This window comes from Ricinus communis, chromosome 5, assembly GCF_019578655.1.
Source record: "Ricinus communis isolate WT05 ecotype wild-type chromosome 5, ASM1957865v1, whole genome shotgun sequence".
In the NCBI taxonomy this organism is placed as follows: Eukaryota; Viridiplantae; Streptophyta; class Magnoliopsida; order Malpighiales; family Euphorbiaceae; genus Ricinus; species Ricinus communis.
Genome location: NC_063260.1, coordinates 13924936 through 13949523, shown reverse-complemented (window position 1 = coordinate 13949523; position 24588 = coordinate 13924936). Strand labels below are relative to the sequence as shown.

General features: G+C 33.8%; 6 protein-coding genes and 1 long non-coding RNA gene across 12 annotated transcripts; 2 read left to right on the top strand and 5 right to left on the bottom strand.

Annotated features, from left to right (window-relative positions):
* Positions 1-378: 378 nt before the first annotated feature.
* On the bottom strand, positions 379-3065 carry LOC8260328 (succinate dehydrogenase [ubiquinone] iron-sulfur subunit 2, mitochondrial). Its single transcript, XM_002526898.4, has 2 exons — positions 2209-3065; positions 379-912 (listed from the first exon to the last, which is right to left on the bottom strand). The coding sequence occupies exons 1-2, from the start codon at positions 2883-2885 to the stop codon at positions 735-737; spliced, it is 855 nt and encodes a 284-aa protein (XP_002526944.1). The 5' UTR covers positions 2886-3065; the 3' UTR covers positions 379-734.
* Positions 3066-3844: 779 nt separating this feature from the next.
* On the top strand, positions 3845-5277 carry LOC8260329 (protein NOI4). 2 transcript variants are annotated; one of them, XM_025158728.2, is made up of 3 exons: positions 3845-4127; positions 4516-4707; positions 4894-5277. In XM_025158728.2, the coding sequence occupies exons 1-3, from the start codon at positions 4119-4121 to the stop codon at positions 4915-4917; spliced, it is 225 nt and encodes a 74-aa protein (XP_025014496.1). In that variant the 5' UTR covers positions 3845-4118; the 3' UTR covers positions 4918-5277. The 2 variants fall into 2 exon arrangements, with proteins under 2 accessions (XP_025014496.1, XP_002526945.1); XM_002526899.4 differs by having other exon boundaries at positions 3858-4127; positions 4513-4707.
* Positions 5278-5593: 316 nt separating this feature from the next.
* LOC8260330 (early nodulin-like protein 1) lies at positions 5594-6805 on the bottom strand. The gene is made up of 2 exons (XM_002526900.4): positions 6184-6805; positions 5594-6092 (listed from the first exon to the last, which is right to left on the bottom strand). Exons 1-2 carry the CDS (start codon positions 6365-6367, stop codon positions 5746-5748), a joined length of 531 nt encoding a protein of 176 aa, XP_002526946.2. The 5' UTR covers positions 6368-6805; the 3' UTR covers positions 5594-5745.
* A 98-nt stretch (positions 6806-6903) lies between these two features.
* On the bottom strand, positions 6904-12678 carry LOC8260331 (uncharacterized membrane protein At3g27390). 5 transcript variants are annotated; one of them, XM_002526901.4, is made up of 12 exons: positions 12350-12678; positions 12074-12132; positions 11772-11933; positions 11118-11226; positions 10820-11012; positions 10572-10708; positions 9001-9289; positions 8357-8463; positions 8145-8271; positions 7776-7971; positions 7405-7648; positions 6904-7285 (listed from the first exon to the last, which is right to left on the bottom strand). In XM_002526901.4, the coding sequence occupies exons 3-12, from the start codon at positions 11863-11865 to the stop codon at positions 7033-7035; spliced, it is 1749 nt and encodes a 582-aa protein (XP_002526947.2). In that variant the 5' UTR covers positions 11866-11933; positions 12074-12132; positions 12350-12678; the 3' UTR covers positions 6904-7032. The 5 variants fall into 5 exon arrangements, with proteins under 5 accessions (XP_002526947.2, XP_015579530.2, XP_015579529.2 ...); XM_015724044.3 differs by having other exon boundaries at positions 12074-12127; XM_015724043.3 differs by lacking the exon at positions 12350-12678 and adding an exon at positions 12240-12340.
* Positions 12679-13972: 1294 nt separating this feature from the next.
* On the bottom strand, positions 13973-17374 carry LOC125370143. Its single transcript, XR_007216034.1, has 2 exons — positions 17046-17374; positions 13973-14295 (listed from the first exon to the last, which is right to left on the bottom strand). It is a non-coding gene; the product is annotated as an uncharacterized LOC125370143 (long non-coding RNA).
* LOC8260332 (protein LOW PHOTOSYNTHETIC EFFICIENCY 1, chloroplastic) lies at positions 14381-17084 on the bottom strand. The gene has a single exon (XM_002526902.4). It carries the CDS (start codon positions 16850-16852, stop codon positions 14549-14551), a length of 2304 nt encoding a protein of 767 aa, XP_002526948.3. The 5' UTR covers positions 16853-17084; the 3' UTR covers positions 14381-14548.
* Positions 17375-23148: 5774 nt separating the features above from the next.
* LOC8260333 (BAG family molecular chaperone regulator 2) lies at positions 23149-24522 on the top strand. The gene is made up of 2 exons (XM_002526903.4): positions 23149-23627; positions 24001-24522. Exons 1-2 carry the CDS (start codon positions 23363-23365, stop codon positions 24225-24227), a joined length of 492 nt encoding a protein of 163 aa, XP_002526949.1. The 5' UTR covers positions 23149-23362; the 3' UTR covers positions 24228-24522.
* Positions 24523-24588: the final 66 nt, after the last annotated feature.

The window sequence follows — 24588 nt, the reverse complement described above, 5'->3', positions numbered from 1 at the left end:
GTCATATCAACGCAATGTGGACGATACTTCACAGAAATGTTGGGACCTCAAATGGTAATCACTAGACTCAGAAGGCGCCTAATTAAGTTACAGATAGAAGACATTATTTGTTGAATCCATTGGATGAGCTACAAAACTTCCTTTTCCAACTTCTCCTCTCCACTGCATCAATATTCAAACTCAATAAATCTCCTTAATAAAGATTTCATGCATTTTCATCTTTGAGATATTGCCTTGGGGACGCTACGAAAATGCTAAACATCCCGTAAAGATGAATTGGAACACTAGGATGCAGAACTAATATAAATGAATCTGATAAAACTGCAACCGTAAAGCAGTGAATATCATTCAATCAAGAAAATCTTTTTGGACAGTCAATATCTATAACTTCGTTACTATCTGTTATTTGCATAGCAGTCAACCAAAAATACACAACATAGAAATTCTCCAACAAGTTAATACTGCAAATAATTCAATTCTTTGCGTCCCATAAAACCCTACCACCAGATGGAGCTTACTGCAAATGGAATTCAAAATCACTAGCCCAATCAACTTTTATAAATATTTATTGGGAAAGAAGGGCATCACACTTCAATCCTAATCCTGAATACAAAGGGGATGTACAATAAACTTTGGTGCACATATTATTATAAATTGAAACTTTGCAGGGCCCTCCAAAAATCCCCAGAACAATTTGTCAGTTGCACACCCTCATGCTTCTCCAATTGAAAAACTTATGCACCACCTACCATCTGGAGCTGCTTGATATGCATGATCTGCTTTCCAGGGTTCAACCCTTTGGGGCAGGCACGGGCACAATTCAATATGGTATGGCAGCGGTAGAGCTTGAACTCATCGTTTATTGCATCCAGCCGCTCATTGGTATATTCATCACGGCTATCGCTGATCCACCTGCATGCACCAGCAAAATTACAAGAGTCAGTTCCCTCCCACTGTCTGGAAACAACTAAAATAGTGTTCCCAGTGAGCTTACAACTTATTTTGCACAAGCAATAAGAATATCTCCAAAGTAGATAAAACAGACTTCCTGGTAGCTGAGCCAGCACTGCTGGAAAGCTGATTCAAGGCATTCCCATTTTAAAAACTGTTAGACAACGAAAACAAGGAACACCAACTTGCAGGGACATTCAAGGGCACATTCCCACTTGGTTATAGTTGGTTGGTTCCTCCATCATCTAAACTATCAGTTAGTCCAAGTCCACATTCACCCGGCATAATACCATAATCCTAAGTTAACTTAAAAGCAAGCCACTCAACATCACAGCAAGTATAGACTTGTAAATCGAACTTCAAGTTTGCCACTGACATTGATCCTAGGTGAAAATGCACAGAATATCTTTCGTGTGGACCCAGAATTAAATTCATAATTACAAATTAGAATTTCAATTTGAGTTTCCAATCCATTGGAGTTTCTCAATTAGCAATTGTCCAAATCAAATTTTAATAGAAATAAAAATAATTGCAGGCAGGCCACAGTCATGAAATGGCTTTCAATGATCATCTTATCAAAAGAATGATCAAACAAAGAACTTTCCGCGAATGCTTCGCATAGGTATAAAGAAACTATTTTCTTGGAGGTTAAGAATTTCAAGCAAAAACAAGGGACCATATCCAGCAAATGGAAAAAAAAAAAAAAAGAATCAAAATTAAAGCTTCAAGTTTCCATACATAAAACTCTATAAACCTAGCATAGGAAGCAGTTGTTTTGTTGGTTGCAAACTTTATTTCACCTACACTACTATGCAATCATTGCTAAAACTACTACAGGAAGCTCATTGCCAATTACCCCTACCAAAGTGTTAAATGTATTAATGTTAGGAAGGGAATGCATCCTAACACCACCACTGGCCATTAATCACCTAACACAAATTACAAAATTGTTATGGTATCAATATCAACTACTACAATCAAATTAATAATGTGTCGTACCAAAGAGTCTTCATATTTCACTCCAAATTCTTTGTCGTTATTTAAACCCCTAACCCATTTTTGGCCATAAACAAACCTCAAGATATCCAAAACTTGTTTCATTTATCGCTTATAGAATTTTTCCATTTCCTAATATTCTAATACAACACGAACCCTAATCCCCCAAAACTCCAAATCCTAATCCTAATACAAACCTGCAACAAGAATTAACCCAAAACAGGAAAAAGAAAATTGGAAGAAAAAGAGCAACAAATTTACCTATTTGCATGGAGCAAAGCAGCAGGACCCAAGTAAGATTCAGGATTCCACCAATAACTAGGGCAAGAAGTACTGCAACAAGCACACAGAATACACTCATACATGCCATCTAGTTTAGCCCTGTCTTTCTTACTCTGAGGAATCTCTTTCCCATCAACAGGAGGTGGGTTCTTTCTTTTAAGCCAAGGCTCAATACTCTTATACTGATTATAAAAATTAGTCATATCGACGACCAAATCTTTAATCACAAACATATGCGGCAAAGGAGTTATTGTTGACGAAGTAGACCCAGATGAGATTTTTGTTAAACATGCTAATCCATTACACCCATCAATATTCATAGCACAAGAACCACAAATTCCTTCTCTGCAAGATCTGCGAAATGTTAGGGTAGGATCAATCTCGTTCTTGATCTTGATTAGAGCATCAAGAACCATCGGGCCACATTCTTTTAGGTCGATCTTGTAATCTTGAAGTGTGGGTTTCGATGGGTTATCGGGGTTCCATCTGTATATTTGGAAAGTCTTAAGGCTTGCGGTTGAGCTTGCTTTTGGTTCAACCTTTTGTGCTTCTGCTTCTGATGCGTGAAACCTTGTAGGGATCAGTCTTGAGGTAAAAGGTGCCGTTTTGGAAACCCTAGCGATTGAGAGTCCTTTCCTGAGCAGCCCAGTTGCCATCGTCTGTTTGTTCGTAGAGAGAGAAACAAGAACCCAAAAAGTTTGTTCCTTTTAAGAGAGAGAAATAAATGATTGTTTTTTGGTTGATTGATGATGAATATAGATGAACGAGGTTTTCTGGGTCACGAAATTGACAAATAGAAGGGTAATTTGGGGAATTGGCGGTTGGGGGAACTGTATTTGTGTTGTGGGGCTAAAACCTTGTCTACGTTTATGGGTTTTAATAGGCGCCGTGGATCAATTGGGGTTTTGTAAAGTTACGAATGACGTGGCAAGTCATGAGTCGTTCGCTGAGACGCTTTTGGTTGGTCCTACAGCAGTCATTTCCGTTGTTTAATGATTTTTTCTAGATTTATTTTAAGGCGTGTGGCCACCATAGTTTTTTCCTTTTTTGGTGTATTGGCGTGGGCAAATAGAGACTGGAAAGGCCCCAAACCAAATTTTGGTGTGGCCTGTGCTGTTTAATCAGTGAGTGAAAGGCCTAGCGGCCAGCCCATTAAAAATTGAAAGAACTTAAGCTCAATTCCTATGCGAGTCCACATCCAATCTAAAAGCTTTAGTAATAATACAAAATGCCGTCCTTCTGCAGATAGAGCTTTGAGAACAAACTTCACTTTCAGACCATTTTGTGAAATAGGTTACACTGACCCTTGAGCATTTGAACAATTCTAGACTTGCCCGAAAGGAATTTGGTGGAAGAGAACTATTCATAGACACGTGTCTTTCTATGCATGGGGTAGTCTCACCCCTATGCTTCAAAGGGCACCAATAAAACTACATACAAAAACAAATAATAATAGAACGTGCATGCATGATCAAAATTAGCTAGGAGGACTGACAATGCTGCATGTCCTCTTTATACAGCCCTAAATGAAAGGATATCTGGTTAAGTAATTTTTAAAACTGAGTGTCTAAACTGAACAGTTAATTGTTTTAAATGCATGAAATTAGAAAGGAGGAGTAGAATAGAAAAAATAAATGAGGGAATTGAGGTTATATTATTATAGATAGTTGGGGTGTTAAAACAAAAACAAAACAGAAAGAAAGGTAATAGATTATTAACATCCGCTAGTGTCCTAACGTCAATCTATCAGAATTGTCCTTAATACTCGCTCTCTCCATTCTTTTTGGCATTGCCTTTCTTTTCTTTCTTCCCTCCTTCCTCTCTATCTTTTTTCCTTTTCTTCATCCACATTTTTTATTCCACCAGGAGTCCCCCGCAATAAATCTTTCATGTCGACGGTAACATCCTCCTTTCTCTTTTCTCTTCTTTTCCTTCTCCTTTTTTTTTTTTTTCTATCGACATGTATTGTGTTTCTGTTATGTAAAACTCATTTCATAATTGCCCATATAATTCCTTTTGTCAACTGTTGTTTCTTTCCGTAGTTATTTCTAATTAAGGAGAACTTTAACATTCATCATGTTGTTTCTATATTAAACGAAAAAAATTAATATTCTAAAAGCATGTATATGTTTTGTAATAACGGTGGTAACAGATCTTGTGCACATTTAATATGTTAAAATAAATAAAAGGCGTTCTCATAGGGTTCGTATTGATTGCTTACGGGGTTCAAATGATTTAGTTGAAATTTGTGATGATAGTTGGTAGCGGTTTTTGTGGATGCAGCAGGATAAGGGTCGGCCTTTGCCGAAATTCGGAGAATGGGATGTCAACAATCCTGCATCTGCTGAAGGATTTACTGTAATATTTAGCAAAGCCAGAGATGAGAAAAAATCCAATGCAGCAGGAGGAGCAGGGGCTGCCTCACAGAGGAATAATAATCTGCATAAACCAGATGACAATTACCAGGATCCAACAGCAGTATGCTCATATTAATTCTATTCCTCCTCTCTTTTTTATACAAATCCCTGATGCTTCTTACCTTTTTTTTTTTCTTTTCTTTTTCCTTTTCGATTAAAAACTTGAGATTTAGAAATTATAGTCTTCGAGACGACTCTAGAGTCAAAATTCATGACATTCTTTTTTTTTTTTATTCTTTTGTTGCAGAAGAAGTGGTTCTGCTGTTTCTGAAACTTGGGTAGCATTGGAGATTATAAAGAAGACTGTGATTTGACAATTGTGCTAATGAAAGTATGAAGCTTTCGTTTCAGATTAACAGCGGGGAACGAATGCGGTTACATCCTTGCTTTCCCCAATTTCTCCATTCAATCTTGTTTAAAATGATATGTTTCATTTTCCCCTCAGTATTTTCTTATATATGTAATCTAGGAAAAAGAAAAAAAATAACTTTAAGAAAAAAAGAAGAAGAAATTGCTGGTAAACTTAACTGTCATTGCCCCTTTTCTAATGTTCATGTTATTCTATAGAGAAAAAAAACTGTGTTTGACCTGATCAGCTAACTTTATTCTGAAAGATGAGTTAATTCACTAATTTATGATGCTAGATTTTCTATACATTATGCTTCTTGGTAATTAGCATTTCTACTTTGCTTTTATACCCATTTAAGCATGAAAAGAAACTTGAGCACTAAATGTTATATAAGAAAAACCAAGTTCAAAAATATTGATAAAGATAGTGTTTCTTTCCATGTGGATCTGAATGAAGATTGCTATGCAATTAATTAAGCCCACTCTTAGTGTTGATCATTTTTCAGGTGCAATTTTGCTTATAAGTAAACATCAAATACCATGTAAAGATAACTCTCAATACCAGAAAGTAATTAAACTGTAATTGAAGTGAGCATGAAATGTTTAAATAATTGATGTAAGCATATGGGTAGTCAATAATGAAAAGGATTTATAAAATAACTGAACAAACACATTACAGTACGTAGCAATAATTCTGCAAAGAAAGCCTGTAACAGAAACCACAACTGAAATTATAAATGAAAAATATAAACTAGTAGAAGATGCAAGAAGCAACATAAGCAAGAACCAGTTGGAGACAGGCAACTTTGGACACTCCAAAAGGAAGCATCATTGCAGAAGGAGAAGCACCTGATTTTTCGCCATTACCACCACCACCATGAGAAGAATAATCCTCTTCAGCAGCCATAACCTTGACAACCATCTTCTGTCCCTTTTGGCAATGCCCAGAAACTCCACTAATGAAGTACAAAGGTCCCGAATGGTCAAGCTTGTACACAGTATTGCCTGTGTTGGAGAAGAAAGTAGGGTGACTAGAATTGCACTTCTTGTACTCTTCTTCCGTTACCTCCATTACAGAATCCTTCTTATACCTAAACCCTGCTCATAATACAAGTAATTAAAACAATGGAAAGAGTTACATTTTCTTATTCTTTAGAGGGTTTATATGTCTGTTTGGAAGTGAACTTACTGATACTATCGCCAACTTGGAAGCGGTTCTCAGAAGCCCAGTCATTGTAGATTCTGGTGTCATTAGCAGGAGGAACAACCCAACCTTTGTTGCCACCAACTTGGTATTCGAAGGAAGAAACAGAAAAGTAATGAAGAGAAGAGAAGATGGTGAAGAGGAGCAGTAGTAGCTTGAAGGTAGCCATTATGCATGTATATGAGAAGCTTCGATCTTGTTCTGAAAGTAGAGAAAAAGAGAAAGCTATGCTAAGTTATGAAGTGGGGTTTCGGAGTCGGGAGTTGCGGCTTTATTAGTCGAGCAGGTTAATGGGGAAGAGGTAGTTACTTGGAGTGAAGAGAGGAAATGGAGATAGTGGGGAATTGGGGCAGGTTTACAGTTTGATATGAGGTATTATTTGACTTAGTCAGCTTGTTGAAAACTAAATTATGAATTTCGAATTGTATTTCAGGGGCCCTGTTATTCTAATTCTTTGGTCAAAATTGAAACTTGTTGGAACCAATTAAAATCTGTTCACCCTGTAGCTAAGTCCTGATTCCTAACCATTTCCAAGAACATTAATCCACACTTTAGGTTAAAAATAAATAAATAAATAAAACACCGGATGAGGCGGACACTAGGAGACTTAGATGGGGGTTAATTATTATAGTTACGAGGCAGTCAGGCCAAATTATCATCACATCAGTATCACATATGTTGTTATAGTTATTGAGGCAAGCAATATCATTGCATAATTTGACTTCATATATTGACTCGCATGTTTCTCCCAAGGTGTCAGCAACAAAGAAGATAAATGATGCAGGAAAAAAATAATAATAATAAGATTGCTATTTCCACTACTAACATCCATCATTATACAATTTCAACATCTCTTGCAACTGGTTGAGTCGCTTGATCAGAACCATTGTGGCTTGATCTGCTTTTGTTAAAAGATAAATAACGGGCAAAGGCACTTTTTGATCTCGCAATTGCTCGAGGCCGTCCATTGTTTGATCTGCTGTCTCCATTCTTCTTGGCCAGATCTTCTGACAGGGTCTTGACAAGATTCTGAAAATGCCTTCTTGATGTTGGATACCTTGATACCGATTTGGTAAGTCCTCGAAGCCTGAATTGTCAAATAAATAAAAGGCCATGCGAGAGAAATGAAGCAGCATGTCAGAATAAAGAATTCAGAAAAAATTAAACTAGTAGAACTCAAGGATGCTGATGTGTTTCGCATTTTACCTTCGAGCTAATGCATCAAGTTCAGCTCGTTTACGCTCAGAGTCGGGTGCTGGACCAATACTAGCACTTTTCAACTTAATGAAATCATCATTTAACAGTACTAGTTTGCAAAGATACTTCTCTTCTTCCTCGGACAGGTTTTGCGCTTTAATCTGATCTTTCATGACAAGGAACGGGTTAAAAAACCAATCAAAAAAGGCATCTTTCGGTCTGTTGTAGCTTGTTATCTCAGTATGATTATCACCTGCACCAATGAAGCATATTTGAGAAACTTGAAAACTGCTGAATGAAATAACAATAACCAAATTTCTTTTGGGGCGAATGGCGGGGATAGGGGTAACACTCCACTGTGGAGAAAAGCATTCACTTACTCAACAAGATGCCCTCAGAATTGGCTTTTGCGGAGCGTAGAAGTGTCTGAAGAAGACAATAAGCTGGTAAGCCAATGTTAACCACCGTACCACCTTTATTAGACTTAGCATCTTCAATATCTTGGGCTGTTATTAGTCCTTCAGAAAGAAAATTCTCTCCATGCTTCTGACATTCCTTAAATAACCCATTAAGCAGCTGAACGGTGAAGACATTTTTATTCAGTAGCTAAACTATTATTAGCTATATGTGCATGCATTCAGAAATCAGACCTGTATGGCTGAATTTGATGTATCATAAAAGAATAAATGAACAAATAAAATGCAGAATCTCATCCAACATAGGCCAATGGAATAATGTAGTATTGATACCTCAAATGGTTTCAGATCAACCATTGGAGGAAGCGGATCTAATCGATATTTAAACGAACTAGGCCTCGAAAAAGAGGACGCACGAGATGTACTCTTTGACAATTCAGCATTCTTTCGGTACTTTGGCCTATTGAATCAGAAATTTACATAATTTCATCAGAGGTTATAAGCCCCATATCGCAACCATAAAATATTCGTGAACTAGACAAAACCTCGGAAAACAAGATCCTTCTGGCATGTCCAAAGTATCATTGCTGTATTCATCGTAAAGGGCCCATGATGCAACAATATAGCAAAGCCCATACCAAAATGAGGACTCCTGCAATCAAGAGACACAGGATTAACAGTTATGTTTCCAGCAATACGTGTATAATGGAATTTGACAGCAATCCCCCTGTATCTTAGCTGATTTTTTTAAAGATGTCTTGGTTAAAGATATCAAATACAACTAACTTCATCTGCAGATTTGTGTTCTCACAAGGCAAACACATGTTCAAGCCAAAAAGTTAATACACTGGTAAACAAATTAAGCACTTAAATATCACATTACAACATTTGCTCTAGGGATGTTAAAATCGACAAAGAAATTATTCAATGTGTTATTTTTAATTCAAATTCACAATAAAACCTCATTTCTAAAATTACTCTGAAAGAAATGAAGAAGCTGTTTTCAGAATATGTAAAGGAAAACAACAATATATAGTAATGTATCATTTTATTGAGAAAAGTATAAACATAATGACAATTTGAAAATTCAATATGTAGGATGTTTCCACATGTTTGCTCATGTCTAGAGACTATATAGAAACAAATTGCAGCAAAAGCACTAAAGCCACTATGAATATAAGATTTTGACCTGATAAACAATCACTCCTGCATAAGCCCCAAGGAAGATGCTTGATATCATAGAGCCCAAAACTGCTCCAACAACAGCCAATGGCCAGAGAAGAATAGCTAGACCTGCAAATGGTACACATATTGTCTCCAAGAAAGGGCCTTCCCTTCCTATAAGGTCATGAAACAAACGATGCCATCCCTTAAAGAGCATGTATGGGCTTTTGCAGATGGCAATAAATGAGATCAGTGGAAAGTCGAGAATGAAACCAAGTAAACCAGCAATAAGAGCACCAGGAAGATAAAGCAACCTGAAAAATATTGATTAAAGATTGCAGGTAAGCCATTGTTCACCACCAACAGAAATAACAAAACCATACTTAACTATGTACTGCAAGAGCTTATCTTTTGGGGAAAAGTTTTCTTCTCTAAACATTGATTTTCCATTTTTCAGCTTTCATAGTCCAGCTATAAATCCCAATATCCACATCTTCAGATATACTTTGCTGCCTCAAGATAATAACACTTATAAAGCAATCAAGTGCCATTCTCTAACAATGTCATATATTGATTACTATTTTGTGAGTGCCCAAGACTGGAAATTGCAGATGACTTCCCTCAGTTCTTATGGTTTCTTAAATGGTGTGGTTGTATATTTGTAAAAAGAAGATATCCAGTGCTATGTTAACAGATATGTAATTTCTTATCATTCAGGTCATAAAATTGTGCTCTTGCCAAGATGACCTTAGTGAATAAAGGTGAATTGCAGATGAAAGGAATTTGAAATACTTTCCTCTTTCGGGTTAATTTATTCTTGCTTGGGAAGCTATTTACAACTGCAACTTAAAAGAAGGTAATGGCATGCCAATATGTTATTCTAAAGATTTGGCTGTTGGTGCAGAACACTTTATTAAGGTGCATTTTACTTAAGACACTCTGGAAACTAGATGATGCTCTCATGTCAGTTGACATCTCATTCTATTCACTGAAAGAACCCTCTGAACATCCAGTCATCAGGAACATTGCTTTCACAATAATTCTGACCTTGTTACATTGACACTTTGAAAACAGTACCCAATCATTGTGATCAAATACCCAATGCAACAAAATTATACAGGACATAGAAGACTGTTGTCTTCTCCAGCTTTCATAATTAAAAGGTCTTCAGACCATTCAGATGTGGCAGTCAATTGACATTTCGGACATGAGCCCATTCCATCTTCTCTGTGAGCATCAAAATTTTGGACCTCTATATGACTTCTAAAAATGATTGAATTCAAATAATAAGAGAACAAAAAGGAATACTAGACTTCAATATGCAACTGTAACCAATTACTCAAATAGTGAAGAAATTAAGAAGTTTTAAAATGAAAACATGAACTTACTAGAATCTGATATGATCTGAAACTTCCAATGTAAGATTACTTTGACCATCAAATAAGTGGAATAAATTCCCAGTTAAGAAAAATCTTTTGAGGACTGTGGTCGTAACTACTACATTGTGGTAAGGGAGTGGCTTCATTGGCTAACAGGAACATATAAACTCAATAAAAACTGACCAAGAACAGGTCTTTTAAAGAAAAAATAGCAAACCTGATCTCATAATATTTTCTATCTGGAGGCTGTTGCTGTTGTAGGTCATCCATATATGAGAAATAAGAATGATAACAAAAATCTGCAAAATCACGGACAATAGTGCAACTCTTTTGAATAGTGTCCCAAGTTCCATCCTGTGAAAATAAAGAACCAGCAAAAGAGATAATATCTGAGGAAAAAGAAAAGGAGGCAAGCGGCAGGTAAAAACACGAAATTAGGCATGGCATTAGTACATAGTTACATACGTAAAAACAGTGGTAAAGCACATTACTCTTCCCTTCTCCAACAGCATCAAAAGTGGCAAACACTGGTGAAAGAAAGCCATATAGTATCCCGCCTATGATACTTCCAACAATGCCAACTGCCAGCCAAAGAATCAAAGGGGCTGCTAGCAATATGCAGAGAACAATCTTCAGAACTGGCCCTAATTGTTTAGCTCTGCCCATTAGAGAAAGTAGGAGAATGAGGGAACACTACAATTACAAATAATTGGGGGTAGAGGGTGTCAAGCATAAAAGGGTAATTTAAGGTCAATAAAAGCACCTCATAATCGAATAATATGTCCAGAAAACATGTAATGGCCAAAGACCCAATGTTATAGCGGAGTTTCCAACTGCTATGATAAGGCATACCAATGGGCAGAAAATGATACCTGCACAAAAGGTTTAGCGCTCAATAAGTTCACATTCAGTCATGGGCATTTTGCTGATTTGAATTTCCAAACAGCTAAGCTTTCCTATTTTCTCAAAATACAAGCCCTTCAAAGCATTGATATTGTTTGACATATCAAGCATGGAAAAATATGAAATGCATCCTCAGAAGAAGTTCAACCATAAAGGATCTAAAAGAAAAAGAGAACAGCAATGGAATAACAAGGAAATGGAAGTTAAGAACCCCAAGTCTATGTTGGTTAGAACTTAAAAGTCAGCAGTCAATAAGCCAACTGAAGAAGCGCATTATAACTTGTAAGCATGAACCTAATACATATCACCATTAAATGACAAATGCTCCCTCGCAGAAAATTCACATTCATGTTAAAAGTAAAGCATCATCGCAATACAATAAAGTACTAATTGCATTCGAATAAAGATACCTATTTAAACAGCATGTTAGCCAAATTAAGTGAGAGAACAATTACCCGTGAGAAGAAAGAAGAAAACAACCCAAAATAAGGAATCAAAATGAATAAACACTAACCTTTAATAGTACCAAGAAGCAGAAGCCCAGCAAAGAAAGGAAGAAAGCATATAAAATTCCACAAAGTAACCAAAAAACCCCTTGGAGGCTCCATATCTCTTTTTACGATCCAGATCTCCACAAATTCACTGCAAATCCATCTTAGTTATTGCCTAACTACACCTGCAAACCCAAAGTCTTCATTTTTCAGCCACCATAAGTTGTAGTAAAGCAAATACTTTTATCTAGTCAACAAAAAGGAAAAGAAATGGAAAGCAAAATCCCAGAAGTCTTAAAAATGAAAACCCACTTCCAAAACTCACCCAAAAGACTTGAGTTTGCTCATCTCCTTCTCCGAAAATCAAAATGACTGCACTCTATCCTATGGACATGGGAGATTGGAATTTAAATTAGTAAAAAAATAAAATACTTTTTTTAATATATAGCACATGAGAATAGAAGATTAAACTGCTAGCGGTTGAGAATAACCGTTAATTACAGGCCACAACAGTTGAGATTATGCACTGACAAAACAGTTGCAATCGAGAGACTGGAAACAAGATAAGAAGAGAGAGAAGAAGGAGAAGAAGAATCCTTACTTGTTTATCCAGCTTCTTTCCTGTATGCTTTGTTTGTGCTTAAACTAAAAGAAAAGCAAAGTGAGCACTACTACTGCAACATGTTAAAATTCTTGATACTCACAATCCACTAGAGACGCGTGTCGGTAGGGATTGTTAAAACGACAAAACATTGGCTGTGGTTTAGACAGTTCGGCTCTGCAACAGCAGAGAAGGGCCTGCAACCTTACTGGGTGGCTTATTTTCCTTTTCCTTTTTCTTTTCTAACACTTGGACAATTCCATGGTCCCTTTTCAGCTAAAAAGTTCGCCAGAATCCAGTTCAGAAGTAATATCAATGTTTCATTTTTTCATAAGAGCTGATTTGGACATTGAATTTCTTTCTTTTCTTTTCTTTTCTTTTTTTAACCTGATTATTTTAGCATTATTATTATTTTTATAAAGAAAAACATAATTTAATGCTACATTAAATTAAACCAAATTTCTATATGTTAAAATATTTTGCAATTTAATTGACTCAATTGATAACTTTTACTTATAAATATTTTACATTTTAGTTATTAATAATTAACACATTTTTTTATAAATTAAAACTAATAATTATATATAAATTATATATGTGTGTTTGTATATACCAAACATATTTCACTGATAATATTATGTTTAAATGTAGGAATAATTTATAGGGACATCCTTTCTGCAACTTATTATTTTAGAATGAAAGCTCCAAACTATCTTCCGCCTATTTTATACAAATTATTACAAACAGTTGCAACTATAATTCCCAACTGCCATAATGTTAGTTGCAGCAGCAATACTATCTTTATTATCAAGCAAACCCCCGATAAGTAATTTAATTTGGTAGCTAATTTAATCAACTTTAATTAGCTTAATGTCAATAATACGTAAAAGACAATTAGAGATTTATTTAATTGATATTCTTATTTGTGATAATTATCAGTTTCAGTTTATTACATCATATAATTCACGGCCCATTAAGCTTTTATAAATTAAAAGAAAAGTCATTTCTCTACGTGTTTTTTATTAAAAAAGAAAAGATAATTCAAGGGATGTTTTCGTTAAAGAAAATATAATTAAAAAAAATCTATTGTCATTAATTTTTAATTTTGTCTGAAAATCTCATAAGTTAAAAGTATTTAGGAAAGAGAAATTTTATGAATTGTTTGTGATGGACAATTGAAACTTAAGATTTCAATTGGAAAATTATGATAGTTGTTGAAGTGATAAAGAGCCACCACCTGTTGTCCCAGTCACTTCCATGATCCTAGATTATTTTTACTTTAAAACTTTAATCTCTTATCCTGACAGCAAGAGTTAGTACAAGTTCAATTATTTCATACAGCTTACAATATTTGAAGTTATACTAAAGTTTAGAAACATAGCTTTTTTCTTAATTCGTTCTTCATTTGATGACAATTGCAACCTACAAAATCGTGCAATTCTAAGATGTGATCATATGAATTAGTGGCCCCCTTCTACTTTCAGATAAAGTTTACCAATTTAATGTTAATACAACTTTTTTCAACAAAGTTAATAGAACTTGATTCGACAGATTTGCAAAATAAACTTAGTTTGGTGGCAAATGCATATATTAGTTTGATTATTTGAGAATCTATTAATAAAGTTAAATCAAATTAAATTTGAGAATTTCTCGATTGAAACTGAGTAGAATTTAAAATGAATTCGAATCTAACAATATCTTAACTCAATCTCGATCAATTACAACCTGAAAGAATTGAATCTATCAAGAAGGAGGCTAGGTATTTCAAATAATGAAATTAGATTCTTCATCGGCTTCCACTTTTAGACAAGTTGCAGCATTTGATACCCTTTGGGGGGCCATGGCTTTTCTCCAACTATGTGCTCCATGATCATCAATATAATTATAATTACAAAATCCATTTGCATTTATATTTTCGCACGCCATTTTACCATGCACAAACATCCCTGCAACATTATAGCCATAATCAAGTTCTCATGCAGCATAGAAAGAGAAGTAAGACTATTGAACTGGAGAGTCAAGAATCCTGGCTAGTGCAAATCCAAGCAACATGTTAGCCCGTAATCAAGTTCGTACAATTTTACATCTGAGAAAAATTGCCTCTTTTGTTTCGAGGACTGGAACTGGCGCTGCATTGTAGTTGCTGTACAAAGATATAAAAAGAATATAGTACGACGCAGAGCTCATACTCAAAACTAATTATTTGTTTCCTTCTACTTGCGAGGGATAAATTTCATGTCTTTCAAATGGTTTGCTTCTCCTAGGAACATCAGCTAAATCACAGAACTCAGTTAAAGTTTTCCTGATTTTCACTCTCTTCTTTTTGTCCGGTGGCCGAGGCCCTAAAACATTTATGTCAATAGTAGCTCCATAAACCTGAGAAGAACGAAGGACTGCATCATAAACCTTTGCAGACAGGTCAAGGCCCTCATATTTAGCCCTCAAATATAATTCATATGCAAGCCTGGGTTTACCATCCTTTGCAAGTGCCTCAATCAGCATTTCGTATGTAATCTTATTTGGTGGCATATTCTGGACTTTCATACGGTGAAACCACTCATATGCTGCACTGCTCAAATTGTTATGTGTACATCCGCTGATTATTGCATTATACGTAATAATTGTAGGTTCAATGCCAGATGAAACCATCTTCTGAATAATGGCGTCAACATATGTGAACTTTCCTTGTCCAGCAAAAACTGAAGCCATAATAGTGTAAGCATACAAGTTAGGCTTCACATCAACCTTAAGCATATGCTCCCACACACGGACTGCCTCATCATATAGTTTGCCTTTTTCGAGGGCGCTAAGCAATGCACCATAGGAAACAATTGTAGGCTTTTCACCTTGTTCAATCATTCTCCTAAATATCTGCACAGCGGCGGTAGTTTCTGAAGCCTTAGAACATGCAACAAGAACTGCATTCCATTCTCTGCTTCCAGGCTTGAGGCCTTTATCTTCCATCTTGTTTAACAACCTAACACCCCATCTCCAAATTCCTCTTTTCCTAGCTGCAGTAAGTAAGATGTTAAAATGAGAAACAATCAGCTCGTACGACATGTTATTTGGATTTGGTCCCTTGTCCAACAAGTCCTCATAAATTTCCAAAGCTGCCCACCACTTCTTAGCCTTCCCCATCAACCAAATCAGATGGTTGCAGACTGACAAGCTTATTTTAGAATGTCTTTCTCTGATCCTAATATACAATTCTTTTCCAACAGCATAATGATCTTCACGGGTACAAGCCCACACTAGGCGCTCATACTCTGCTTGACTAGGCTGAAGTCCAGCCTTATCCATATCTGTTAGAAGTTTCAACACATCGGTGCTAAAGTTATCATGCCTGACAAGCCACCTCCGCATTACTTGGTAGCAAATACGAATTATGAAGGTTTCAAGCTTAACAAACTCGTTTTCCCAATTTTCATCAGAGTTCTTTCCAATCTTGCCTTTGAGATACTTATCTTTTATATCTACAAAGAATGCAAGAGCTCCATGACCATCTTCCATTCCGCGATAAGCCAGCAAAGCAGTGGAATAGGATGCAGCAGTTGGGATAAAACCCTTTTCATGCATCTGCTCAAGAATATTGAGGGCCTTAGTGGCTTGTCCTTTCTCTACATAAATACCCATCAAAGTGTTATAAGTTACCACATTAGGAGCAATTCCCTCCTGAGTCATATCATTCAAGATTTTCTCCGCCTCTTCAAACAGTTTGGACTTTTTCACTGCACTCAATAAACTGTTATAAATGAATAGGTTTGGACCAATAGGACTGCCTATTTCTTTTCTTCTCTTGAGCCACTCAACAAGAGCCAATGCAGACTCCATTTTGTTGTCCCAGCCAAAAGCCTTAATCATGGATGAGTAAACTTGCAGAGGTAATTCACCCTTATCCTTGAGAACCTCTTCTACATCATCTGCTGTTTGAGCAGAATGCAAACTACGAGCTAGGGAACGAACATCAATACTTCTACATTTTTCTTCCCCAACTCCTTCCTTACTTCTTAAATCTAACTCTATATTGTCTTCTTGGTTATTGTTATCATCATCACTATCTTCTAATCTACCTAAATTATGAGGATTAACATCTTCCTTCTCACTCTTCCCCAACAAACCGTCATCTAAACTAGGTTCCACTCCATGAAATTCACTACTGATATCTTGCTTCTGCAATGCCCAAGCAAAAGCAATAGATGACCGAAAAGAATCCATCTTTGGTTCACAAAAGAGCACATATTTCAGTTTTATAGAATGCTTAGAAAGAAACCCACTTTTCACATCAAATTGTGAGTTTATGTAACTTCCAATTCTACAGCACCTAGAATTACTAGAAACCGTTAAAACACCGGAACTTATACCATGAACGACAGTATCAAAAAGATTGCACCTTTTTTTCTTCTTCCTTCTTATGCTAGGAAAGCAAGTTGAACCCAGTTCAACATCCAACTGGGGCACTATGCCTAAGCCACTTTTCGATGGCCAGATACTTAAAACTTGCATTTTCTATATAATTCAGAATAAAAAATAAGAACCTAGAATGAGAAATCCAGTTGAAGAACAAGAGAACATGTTTTTCTAACACAGTAGTTTCTGGAATTGCATACAAAGAAAACAGGAAGAAAAGCGCAACTAGTGGCTTTGGTTCAGCATTCTCACAAACTTTACCAACACAAGAACAAATATTAGTTCATACCTGAGTTGCTTGTACAAATTTTGAGTGAAATGATGAGGTGGGTTTCGGCAAATTCGGTTTCTCAGATTTTTTATTTTTTTTGTCAATCATTGGATATCCTCATAGCCATACACTTGACCATACATGAATGAGCCACGAATGAGATATAAGATGAAAGAATCAGCAATTAAACTACGTCGTTTTCAGTTGTGGCCATTGCTAGTGGGTTAAGATTTGGAAAAATAACAAAAATATACATATCTTTTTATTTTATTTTACAGTAATTTTTATTTACAACAATTTTTATTTTTTTATTGTTACTGTATTAAGATATTAAAAAAATAAATTTTAATTTTTTTAAATTATGATTTTGATTGCTCTTTATTTTCCTTTAGTTATTTTTGGCACATCAATCGAAAAATACTAAAAGACAATTCAACAAAAAAATAACTAAAACATAATCACACCTTAAATTTAGAAAAAAAAAAAGTATTTTCTTTAAATTGATTATTTTTAAGAAATTTTAAAAAAAAAATTCAGAAAATTTTCTAGTTCGGCTTAGATTGTGATGAATCCAATGGGCTCTTTAATGGGCCATGTTGTACTCCTAATATCTATAGAAAAATAAAAGGTGGTTTGGTCATTGGTGTCAGCTACTTTGAGTTTGTTGATAGGTCAGCGAACTGTGTGGGTGATGGTTTAGCTTATAGTTTAGTCTGGCCAGGAGTTTTGATATGCCAATCTTTTTTTTGGATGTTTCTTCAGTTTAATGAAATTCCTTTTTTTATATAAATAAAAAATAAATAATGCGTGTGTATAATGTATGGGAAGATCAGATTTAATAAACAAAAAAATTATTATCCAATTGAAACAATCTGTTTTTAGAGAAAAAAAGTAAAACTAATATTAAGAAGAAGAAACCGTCTAAGAGTCATTAAGAACCATACTAGAAAAAAGGAGGCACAGCCTCAACAAAGAAAACTAAGGAGAATCACTAATCCAAAAAAAAAAAAAAATTCAAATTCAACCCCAATCTTTTAGAGGGTCATGATATATTAAAAGTATATATCATGTTTAATTTCAAAAGGATCATCTCAATATAACATTTTGCCATTACTAACAAGTAAATGAGTATATTATTCAAGCAGAAAAACAACCCAGGTTGCCATCCTTTAAAAAAAGAAATCTAGATTCAAAAAAAGAAATATCTAAAAGAGATGCCAACGAGTGTCTCCTTTAATGTTAGATAGAAACGAGAGTGAAATATGTTTAATATTATTGTAATTATATAAAATAGAGAATGAAATATGTTCTTAAACTGATTCGAACATATAAATAATTAATGTATATATTATTTATATTTTTTAATTAGAAAAGATAAAAATATTTATTAGTTAATGTGCTTTTTTGATACATTTAAAAAGAGGAATAATCCTCATGAATGAATAATAAAAGTGGCGTTATAGTAGTTCTTCTCCGAACCACACATTTTAAATTGTTTACAAGCTAACACTCATTATTAACATAATATTATATAAATGGTAAAATAGATGATCAAGATTTAGCAAAGATTTCATCAGAAATTAAAATATATAAAAAGAAAAAAGAATAAAAGAAATCATTAGGAAAGGGACAAAATGATAATGAGGGACAGATTACATAAACATCCATCTATAAACTACATACTAGAAATATATCAGAAGATGCAAATAAAAAGAGAAGATCTCATGAACATAAATACATATTAAGCATTGTATTGCTATAATATAAATAGTAGCAGAGGGGAATAATTAATGATAGGGCATATGCATGCGAAAAATAATGAAAGAAAATTACTTGAGAAAAGCATAAAATCAGAGGGCATATCTTCGAGCCAATGCCAACGAAGAAGCAAATCTTCTTGGAGATGTGATACTATCCATCTTATGCTGCTCCCTCGTCCACTTCACTTCTTAATATATCTCCACGTGAACATCTATTTTCATTGGGTTAATTAACCAAACCATGAATCTTCATCAGATTACATTTTACATTTAATAGGGTATCCCTTCATTATTATGGGTTTCAAGATCCATTTTTAGATCTGCTCCTTTATAAAATTCAACTTTCTTTTATGACAAATTATACCCTAAATTGAGCTTTTCATATCAGCATCTTATTTGGAGTAACTAGCCAATTTAAAATTTTAAAAAAAAATGTAAAGAGAAAATAAAATAATAAATATAATATAAATAATTATCAAAACTGTCCACTAGGAAAAAAAACTAATTTTCTATTTTCTAATTAATATTTTATACGTTTATTTTACACTTAAACTTTAAAAGAATATTAAAGGAAATAATTTAACTTTAAGAATCTAATATTTCTCTTAGGATATCGGTTAATGTGGTTTATTCTATTAAAAAGAAATTAAATACATTACCGTAACATCATCAATTTTAACTATAACGTGATAAATATTTTATTAATGTAAAACATTTATTTATTGCCATAACATACTTTTTACTGATGTAGCGTTGATGTTTGCAATACAAACATCGCAGTAATAAATTAACAATGTCAAAATAATGTAATTAATTTTGCTATCCAAGTATCACAAGCATCCGTCGCACCGTCGTCTAAGAGTTAGAAGGCTTGAGCCTTATAGGTTTCAATATCATCTCTCTTATTTGATGGCTTCTATATATATATATATATATATATATATATATAATAAATTGTAACAATATAAATTAAAGAAATAAATAATATCTCAAGAGCAAATCACAGCTTAATTTATAAATTGGTCCATCATCATTGGCATCTTATGTGAAAATGCTCGCATTGAGTCAAGTCTTCTTGAGTGGGGGGAGATACAACGACATTACATCTCATATTGATTAAGAGTCAAGAGGACTTGAGTCTTATCATATTCAATACCATCTTTCCTATTTAAAGGTTATTTTCTTATAAAGGACAAAATTATAAAACTATGACCTGAAGAAACACACAATACTTTTAAAAACTAGTAATGATTTAATCTATGATTAGTCATTTATTGAGTATATATACTAATTTGTTAAAAAAAAATACCACGCGTATTTATAAGAATATGAATGCCTAAATTATCAAGTATATAGCAAATGTTGATCATTACTATTATTATTATTATTAGAGTTAGGGAGAAGACAAGAATGTGAATGCCTAAATTATTGCCCTACATTATGAAATAATTATTTAGCCACTAAACTTGATTCAATGTCCTCAAAATCTAACTAAAAAAAATTCTCTCAACAGAAACCATGCACCTTTTTGCCCACACTTGGATGACACTCATGCTGAAATATCTGTTCTGTTGTGCCAAAATTAGGGCCCATTCTACATAAACTTTAGCCTCCATTCATTCCATTCCATAACATGATCAACATTTCCTCATGTCTAACCACTAACTTTGTTAGCAACATGTGGGGCTGTCATCAAACCTTTTGCACTTCTTTCTTTTATTTTTTTTCTTCATTCTTTATAAATTCTTTTACAATTTACTTTAAGCACTAAAGTGGCTTTATATCTTTTGGAAAAAGAAATAAGGAATATTCCATTGTTTATAAAGTAGCTAATTTTTTTTATGCAATTTTCCTGTCCTGGCAATATTCAACTGATTTCGATTTTGTTTTTAGATAGATTCTGGTTCAAAACTGATTCTATAGATTAATTTCGAACTAATTCTGGTTCTAATTTTGTGTTCATAAAATAATCTGTAATATTTATATTTTCTAATTATAAAAGTTAACACATAAAACCATGGTAGTTATAAATATATAAATGGTTTTTAATATAATATCGTATTTTAGCTTTTCTTTATCATCCAATTTAAAAAGGCTTAGTTTAATACACACAATCCACACAGAGGAAACAAGTGATCAAAAGTTGATGAAACCTTGTGGCTAAAATGGGTTACTTATCCCTTGATTTCATTAAAAGGCTTACTTTGGTTTAGAAAGTTTGGGTTAGAAATTGAATTGAAAAGTTGAGGGCTGTGGATGAGAAAGGAGGTGGAGATTTATTTTCTAATTTTCCCACATGGGTTGATACCTTATAGACCACTAACTAATAGAAAAATAAAAGCCGAACAAGGTACCTAACTAAGACTATATACTATACTTATGTATATTATCCAAACCATTTAAATAACAAATGTTAGCAAGTGAAGACAAAAATCTTCACTCTTCTGTTTACTAATAATGGAACATATATTCCAAACCATTATTTAAGATCTAGGCCCTTTTATTTCGGCCGGAGAAAGTGATACTTGGGGGGCCTTTCATTGGAATTATATTGAAGTTTGCTTTTGAAGTCATATACACAAAACTGATAAATAATTAATATATATTTATTAATTTTGAATAAATTTTAATGTATTATTTATTCAATATCAAAATACATCTCATTGTCCTATTAATTATGATATATATATTAAATTTAGATAAAAGATTTCTCTAAGAAAGCGCGAATGGGTCAAATATATTTCTAATATTTAACAATTGGAGCAATTACCACTTACCCTCTTAAGATTTTCATATTATATGAATCAGTTTGTCACTTCTTAAAATTATATTAAGTCATTTATTTTTTAAAAAAAAAATTTATATCAAATCCTTTTCTGTTACTTTTTCTGTTAATTTTGCATAGAAGAGAAGATGGGTAATAAAGGAAGTAGAGAGTAGGTTTAAAAGAATTACCAATTAACCATTCTATTGAAATATGGCATTACTGTAAGTTGCTCTGTAAAATCATATGTTAATACAGTTTACTATCCTCTGTCTCCCTCTTATTATATTTATATTTATATGTTTATGAATGTGTTATATGGAAAGCTTCATATATTTTATTTTTTTTGAAGAAGGAAAGCTTCATATTTAAAGATAGTGATACTCAGATGTAAATTATCTTATAATAAAAACATTTATTAAGAGTAAAAGAGAGACAAAAATAATGTTGATAGTACAGTAAGACGAAGAAGGCATTGATGACAAGGATAAAAGTGATAAGGTTTGGGGTCTGTTTGCTCGACCATGAGGATGATAGCGGTGAAGACAGAAATGAAGACTATAACAATAATTTGTAAATAATAGAAAAAATAAGGGATAATTAATAAAGAAGGCATATGTGCGATTACAATTCAAGCTTAACAGCAAATTAACCAAAAAATAATACAAGGATTAATATAATCTTATAAAAAAAGATTTAATATAATGTGAAGGACTTGTTAAGATAATATGAAAAATCCCAAAAAGAATAGAAATTAATTTGTAACAATTTTTCATATACGAAATAAGTAAGAAGTAAGAGAATACCTATTTGTTGAAAAGTTTTTATGTAGTCTTGGTGCATACACTACAATAAATAGGAAATTGACATATACTATAAATGTTTAATATTTTGATATTAAATGATCGATACATATTCTATTATTTAAAATTAATAATTATATATCCATTCAGGATATAAATAGAAATATATATTAAATCTTTAGCAAAATATATAGTGCGCTTATTCTTTTTCTATTTTCTGATAAAAATAAAAGTGAAAGCTGCATTTGCACGAATAGTCCACTTATTATCTAGTAGAGAGAGGATGTCTAGCTATTATATATAACATAAGCACTCCAATGGAAAAGGAAGATGCCTCCACAAACCTACCATATTGTATACACAAAAGGAAAAACAAAGACCAATTACAGCAAAACAAGAAGAAGTTAATAACTATAACGAGCAAATAAAGAAACAGAAGGAACGGTCATTGGCTCATTGCCAACTTCTTTTTAGGTACCCTTGTTCCTGTCATTTGGAGTATTCAAAACAAAACCTAAATCTGACAGTTACTTCCAAACCCAATTGTGGACTTGCACATATACTCATCAAGAAAAAAAGCAAGTTCTAAATTAAAGAAAGTCACCAAAAAAATAAACAAGACCAACCGACCATGTGATTTGATTATGTCTGGCCCGTTAATCAAGCAAGCGTGTTAAGAATAGCACCCACTCCCATGTGCTCTCCCTGGCCCCTCTCCATAAGATTAGCACAAGAAACTATATATATGCCCAAACTCTACCCCATGTGTCATCATCTCATATATTCTCACCTATTTATTAAGTTCTTGCATTTTTCATTCTTTTTTCCACAACACCAAGGGCGCCTTTATTACCTTCCTTTTGTCTTATTCTCTGCTGTGTCATTATATAACTAGGCTATGCTCGAGCATCTTTTCTTCCCCTTCACTTTTGAGTTCTTTCTTGGTCTTAAAGAAGAGTAAGAGAGAGCTGTCTTTTTTAGGAGAGTTAATAACAGAAATTATAAAACATGATCAAGTTGCGGTCTAAGAGGTTTTGCAGAGGCAGCTTTAAGCTGGGTGGGATTAACAACAACAGTAATAATAGCGTTAAAGGAAGTGAGAAAGGGTCATGTGGAAGTATTAACAACAGTGAAATCAAATGGGAGCTTAGGCCTGGTGGCATGCTTGTTCAGAAGAGAGAATGTGGAGACAGTGTTGGAGAGTTGATTACTGTCAAAGTCTCAACTCTTTCTCAATGGCATGATATTTCTATTGAAGCTACTTCAACCTTTGGTAACCCCTTTTTACTATATCAATTTCTTTTACTTCTAAACTATGTAACAACTTTATTAAGTGAAACCAGTCAGAAATGTACATTCTCGCAATATCATAGTCGACTAATGATGAACTTTTTTTTGGTAAAATTCAGTGCATGTAACTTTTTCGATCAAAGTGTTGCATACTGAATGAAACAATGCAATTTTCCTTACATTTGCATAATTATGCCAGTTTGCATTTTGTATTGAGACTTAGTCACTAATAGCAATAATCATCAAAATGTTCATTTGGTAACTAATTGAAAGATATCAATAAAAAATTGCATGACCAATTTACTTGATCTTCTAGAGGTTGACCTAAACATGCATATGATTGTTGACATTTTCAGGAGAACTAAAGATGGTATTGTCATTGGTAACTGGATTGGAGCCAAGAGAACAAAGGCTGTTGTTCAAGGGAAAAGAAAGAGAAGATGGTGAGTATTTGCATATGCTAGGGGTTAGGGACAAGGACAAAGTGTTCTTACTGGAAGATCCAGCCATCAAAGAGAGGAAACTTCATAGCATGGCAGGTGGCCAACCCATTGGAACTCCTTGTCGTACTATAAGCGTATGATAATAGTTAGTACTTTAAAAGAACTTATCACTTTCCTTTTACTACTAACCACCAAAAAAAAACCCTAGAAATGGTGATGGGTTTCTTCTCCTAATTAATTAGCTTGGTTAGATTAATGACTTAAAAGTTGCATAATTGTGGCAGCAGTTTTGACCAATTGAATGTGTGTTATAAGCTGATGGTCTGCTGATGCATGTCCTAGTCATTTTTCTTGGTTTACTATGTTTATAAGAAAATGTTGATTCCTGTGTAATATTATAAAGAGCCGTGTGTCTTTTTATACTTCTTTTCATCATATGTATCCATCCATGCGTGCACACCGACTTCTGATGGCAGTCAATAAGCCAAAGCAAAAGTAAAT